This window comes from Alligator sinensis, unplaced genomic scaffold, assembly GCF_000455745.1.
Source record: "Alligator sinensis unplaced genomic scaffold, ASM45574v1 scaffold619_1, whole genome shotgun sequence".
In the NCBI taxonomy this organism is placed as follows: Eukaryota; Metazoa; Chordata; order Crocodylia; family Alligatoridae; genus Alligator; species Alligator sinensis.
This window is the reverse complement of record NW_005842134.1, coordinates 860,602-866,147: the sequence shown is the minus strand read 5'-3', so window position 1 is coordinate 866,147 and position 5,546 is coordinate 860,602. Positions and strand designations below refer to the sequence as shown.

Genomic DNA, 5,546 nt, shown 5'->3' with positions numbered 1-5,546 from the left:
TGTGTGCCAGAATAATTTTCTCGAACAGCTTGCCCAGGATCGAGGTAAGACTGACTGGCCTATAGTTTCCCGGGTCCTCCTTCCTCCCCTTTTTGAAGATGGGAACCACGTTGGCCCTCTTCCAGTCCTCCGGCACCTCTCCAGAGCACCACGAGTGCTCATAAAGCTGCGCCAGGGGACTCGCAATGACCCCGGCCAGTTCCTTTAGAACTCTAGGGTGGAGATCATCCGGACCGGCTGACTTAAAAGCGTCCAGCCCCTCCAGCAGTTCCCTAACTAGATCCTCATCTTGTGGCCATTATTTGTAGTTACTCCTGGTAGTGCTCGGGGGAACAGGGACTCTCTCATTCCCTGCTGGTCCCCCTTGGTAAGTTTATAGATGGCCACCAGATCCCCTCTCAGTCTTCTCTTGTGGAGGCTGAACAGGTTCAAGTCCCATAGCCTCTCCTCGCTGGGCCTGCCCTGCTGCCCCCTGACCATGTGAGTGGCCCTGCTCTGGACCCTCTCGATGCTGTCCACATCCCTCCTGAAGTGCAGCGCCCAGAACTGGATGCAGTACTCCGACTGCGGCCTGACTAATGTCACATAGAGGGGGAGGATCACCTCCTTGGACCTGCTCATGACACAAAAGGTGCGGTTAGCCTTACTGACTGTGTCCTCACATTGGCGGCCCATGTTCATTTTGGAATCAGTAATGACTCCAAGATCCCTTTCTGCCTCAGTGCTTATGAGAAGGGAGTTCCCCAGCCTGTAGGTATGCTGTTGGTTCTTTCTCCCTAGGTGCAGTACCCTGCACTTGTCAGTTTTGAATCCCATTCTATTCTCACCCTTCCACCCCTGTAACCTGTCCAGATCTAGTTGTAGCCCATCCCTCCCTTCTAGCGTGCTCACCTCTCCCCACATCTTAGTGTCATCTGGAAATTTGAACTAGTGGTGGTAAGGTAGGGTATGCATGGGAGCCCTTGCATGCACCCCCTTGAGCCGGGCATCACTTGTCCCTGCCACAAATGAGCCCAGAGCTGGCTTACCCTGTGGCACCTCCCCACCAGCAGCTCACAGCCCCAGCCCCACCCCATGCCTGCTCCAGACTCACCCTGGCAGAATTGAATCAACTGGAACCTGGGCAACAGCCCCGACCTGGTGCACCCCGTGCCTGCTCCATACTGCCTGCCTTTGGTGTGTCCTGCTACCCTCAGTGGGGCTGGGGCGGCTGCACAGCTGGACTGCCTTTCTAGGCAGACCAGGCGATGGCAGTTTCTTGCATCTGCCGCTGCTGTTGGGCCTCAGCCCATGGTACTGGTGGGGACCCACGCCACAGCCCCCACCTGGTGCACCTGCACCTGCTCTGGACTCACCTGCTCCATGCTAAATAGTGGGAGCAACAGCACTGGCTGGGCAGAAACAGCTGCTCAGCGAGGGAGAAAAGCGGCCCCTCCCTTTCGCTACTGCCCGGTGCTCCCTGTTACGGAAACCCAGAGCCCACACTGGGCTGTCCTGCAGCTCCAACGTCATCACCTTTGCCTCTGGGCTGCCCTGTGGGGCAGCAGGGCAGCCCAGCACAGGCTCCAGGCAGCTGCAGCAGTGAGTACCGGGCAGTAACGAGAGGGAGGGGCCGCTTTTCTCCCATGCTGAGCAGCAGTTTCTGCCTGGCCAGCACTGCTGCTGCCACTGTTCAGCATGCATGGGTGAGTTGAGCAGGTGTGGGGTGGGTCCCTACCAGTACCGTGGGGCTAGAGCCAGCAGCCGTGGCAGATGCAAGAAGCTGCTGCCACCTGGTCTGCCTAGAAAGGCAGTCCAGCTGCAGAACAACCCCAGGCCTGCTGTGTGCCCAGGGGACGGCAGGATGCGCCACCACCTGACAGTACCTGGCCAGGCGGGACCAAAGGTCCTGCCACAGGTTGGACAAAGCCCCTCCACAGGCCGGATCCAGTCTGGCCCATGGAGGGAGTGTAGGGGGTGCTCCGCACATGACCTGCACCAGGCACCAAAATGCCTGGCTATGACTCTGCAGAACAGGGATCAGTTAATATGTGCTCTCAGGATCCTAGGGAGAGACCCATGTCCCAGGGTGAAGAGCAAGACAGAAACCCTAGTCCTGGCCAGCCTTACCTGGGGGAAGGTTCTTTCTTTCGTCTGGTTTTGGTGGTCAACTTGACTCTGAGCAGAAGAGCAAGGCCCTCAAGCTAGGCACCTGGGGGGTTCCTAAGTACTGACACACCCCAGTCCAGCCTTTCTGCATCCCCTTATTTATTATGACTGAGGCCATGTGGGGAGAAGCAGAAACTGGCCTAGGCTTTTGCAGAGCCACAGCTGCCCCCCTGCTGTGGGAGCCTGGAGAGTCTCTAGTGCTGGGATGGGGGACCTGAGGGTGCCCCGGTGGAGGGCCCAACCTGCCTGCCTGCTGCTGACTGCAGGCATGTCCTCCCTGCATAGGCCTTCGAGAGCACCCTGAAGTCATGGGAGGATAAGCAGAAAGGCGAGAGCTACAGAACCACAGCGCGACCCCGCCTCAATTCCCAGCAGTCCATGGAGTACCTGACCGATGAGGAGTATGGCCACATGCAGCAGCTCGCCCAGGCCGCAGAAACGCTCATTACCAGGTGAGGCTGGGATATGCAGCGCAGCGCAGAGGGGCATGTGGCATTGCCCTGGGGTTGAGGACAGGGAAGTTCCTGCTGCTCCACAGCACTTCCACATGGATGGTGAAGGAGCTGTGTCAGAGAGCCGTAAAGGAGAGGTCTGTTCTCCTGACATCTCAGGATGGGGGATGTGCAGAGGGAAGTTGGAATGGACAGGGGCCTGAGTCTGCTTCCAAGCACATATTTAGTTCCCGAGCTGTGGCTGATGTTTCTCTGGGCTCCCTGCTCTCCTAGCTGGCACCCAACCCCACCCACACCCAGGACGGCTGACTGATCAGAAGGACCCATCAGTCCAAGGAGGGCCCTGAGCCCTCAAACTCTAGAGTGGCCCCACAGCATGCAGAAGAGGGCATCAATGCGATGTATGGGGTTTCCTCCCTCAATCCCCTCCCAGTACAGGGCTTTTGAGCATTTAGCAGGGTCTGAGTCTCCTCAGTGGAGGGGAGGAGGAGATGGCAAGTTCCCATCAGCTACATTCCTTTCTGTGCCTGCAGGATCCGTGAGGCAGCCAAGACCCACAAAGCCATTGAACAAGAGCTGGCCCATGCTGTGAATGCCAGCTCCCTGGCACTGAATGAGGCCCTGCCCAGCAAGACAAGCAGCAGCCCTGAGGTGAGGTGGGCCTGGTTGGCCTGGGATCCCGACAGACACGGCTAGAATGGGGCTGATCAGATGAAGAGAAGCAGCAGGCAGCTGCTACTCAGGGAGACAGAAGCTAGATTAAGGAGAAAGCCAAAGGTTAAATGGATATTAGAGTGAGAGACAGTAAATAAATAGAACATGGAGCTATAAATAGACACACACTAGAACAGGCCAGGCAGAGATGCAGCTCTGGCGATGGAATACAAATGCAGGAGGCGGTCTGTCTGCATGGAGCAGCAGCATCCATCTCTGGCTCCCACGCAAAAGCCACTTCTCCCTGTCTGCTCAGTCAGGGGAGAGGCTCTGATCCCTGTCCCTGGGTGGTGGGTTCTTGTGGGACCCCCCTGCTGATCTCTGAAGATCTGTCTTTCATCGTGGTTAATCCTGGAAACTAGCATGTGTATCACAGGGCATCATGCCAAGAATTCATTTTAAAACGTCTTTGTTTCCCCTGCCTTGTGATTAGGGGGTGGGGGAGAAGGACTCATTTTCTTCTCCCCATGGAAGACATTGATGGAAATTAACTATTTTGCCTTGTACATTTTTTTCCTGTTTTTGGCAGAACACTGAAAATTAGCAACTAAAAATGGATTTTTTTTTGGTTTTAAATAGCAAAATTGGGGGGAGGGTGTTCCTTTGTGAGACACCTTCAATTATTTTTATATATTATGCAAAGCAGAACTGTGCTGTGCAAAGCAGGAATGGTGGGTATGGCTGCCCATTAGTGGAAGGGTCTTTTTCTGCCAGGGATAATATTTTTTTACATGTTTTGGACCAGCTTTAACCATGACAAGAACATGCTGGTGTTAGCGGGCAGAAAAGCAGACTCAAGTAGCCTGGCTAATGCACCTGTCTTGTCCTTGCTGGCTGAACAGTGTGTGTGGGTGTGTGCTGCTGCTGCCCCCTGCTGGATGAACTGAGACCTGCTAGTGTGTGGAGGGGAGTGTATATGGTCCTGCTGCTGCCACCAGCTCTGAACCATGTCAGATAGGGGTGCACCAATAGAGATTTTGGGGGCCAATACTGATAGCTGATTTTTAAGGAGGCGTATCGGCCAATACTGATCTGATTTCTGATACAGCATGGAGAGCTGCGTGCAGTTGTCAAGTCTGTTGTGGTGGAAGGTGGGGGGAGGGAAGGGCCATGGGGGTGCAGATCAAGGCCCCTGCAGTGAGGGAGGAGTGGGGTTGGGGCTGCCCAGCCAGGGCAGGGCAGGGTGTGAGACAGAGCCGTGGCTTGTCCAGGATGGAAGGGCGGCTCCTGCTGCTGCATGCACCCAGGTCTGCACGGGGTGTGGGCAGGGTGGGCTGCAGCTGCAGGCTGGGGCCAGAGCAGTACCGGGCTCTTTCTGACGGGGCTGGGGCAGGCTGTGCTCGGGATGCATGGCAGTGACGTTGGGAGGCAGTTATGGTGCGGGGGCTGCAGCCACCCCAGAATTCACTGTAGCCCTCACAACCCCACTCCTAGCACTGCCCTGGCTCCTCCCCCCCCCCGCCCCACATGCCAGGAAGAGCCCAGTGCAGCCCTGGCCCCAGCTCGGAGCTGCAGCCTGCCCTGTCCCATCTGTGCCCAACACAGACCTGGTGGCACACACTGCTGCCCATGCCCTCCTGGGGTGTGCACAGCAGTGGGAGCCACCCCACGCCCCTCTGGATAAGCCATGGCTCCATCCTTGCCCTGCCCCAGCCCGAGTCCCACTCTCTCCCTCACCACGGGGGCCTTGATCTGCCCTCCCACATCCCTTCCCTCCCCCTTCCTCGTCCACCACAATAGACTTACCAACAGCTTTCCATGTTGCTGGGCTGTGCTCCTTGCTGCCTATGTGCTGTGCTGTGGCTGCGCGTATGCATGGGCGTTTATCAGCCAAATTAGCCACATCAAGCCGATTTCTGATGCACTTGATTTTCTTTATATCGGTGCCAATCCGATATCAGACCAATGTATCAGTGCACCTGTAGTCTCAGACCTGCTTGAATGGTAGTGACTGAGCTGCCTGCTGGAGTTAGAGGCCTGTCAAAATGTCCAGTGCCCGGAAAAGGACCATTTCTTTCTGCAGTAGTGACAGCCAGAGCAGGGCCTGCTTGCCCTCTCTTGAGCCTGTCTTACCTTCAGCTGCTGAACTGTGTGATAGTTGTATCAAACCATGGAGTTTGTGATGGGCTTAGGCCATAGCTAGTTCTGGTCTCTCCTTTAAGCCCCCTGCCCAGCCCTGAAAGGGTATTGCCTTGGCTGCTTGGGCAGATGCTTTGCTTGTTCCTGGTGAAG

General features: G+C 56.3%; 1 protein-coding gene across 6 annotated transcripts in view; it reads left to right on the top strand.

Moving 5' to 3' along the window:
* The window catches only part of DGKK (diacylglycerol kinase kappa), a 174,556-nt gene that overhangs the window by 154,372 nt on the left and 14,638 nt on the right, over positions 1-5,546 (top strand). For all 6 annotated transcript variants that reach the window (XM_025205944.1, XM_025205943.1, XM_025205947.1 and 3 more), the window contains exons 23-24: positions 2,434-2,600; positions 3,134-3,251. In XM_025205944.1, the coding sequence (XP_025061729.1) occupies positions 2,434-2,600; positions 3,134-3,251 (285 nt within the window). The remainder of the gene's footprint in view (positions 1-2,433; positions 2,601-3,133; positions 3,252-5,546) is intronic.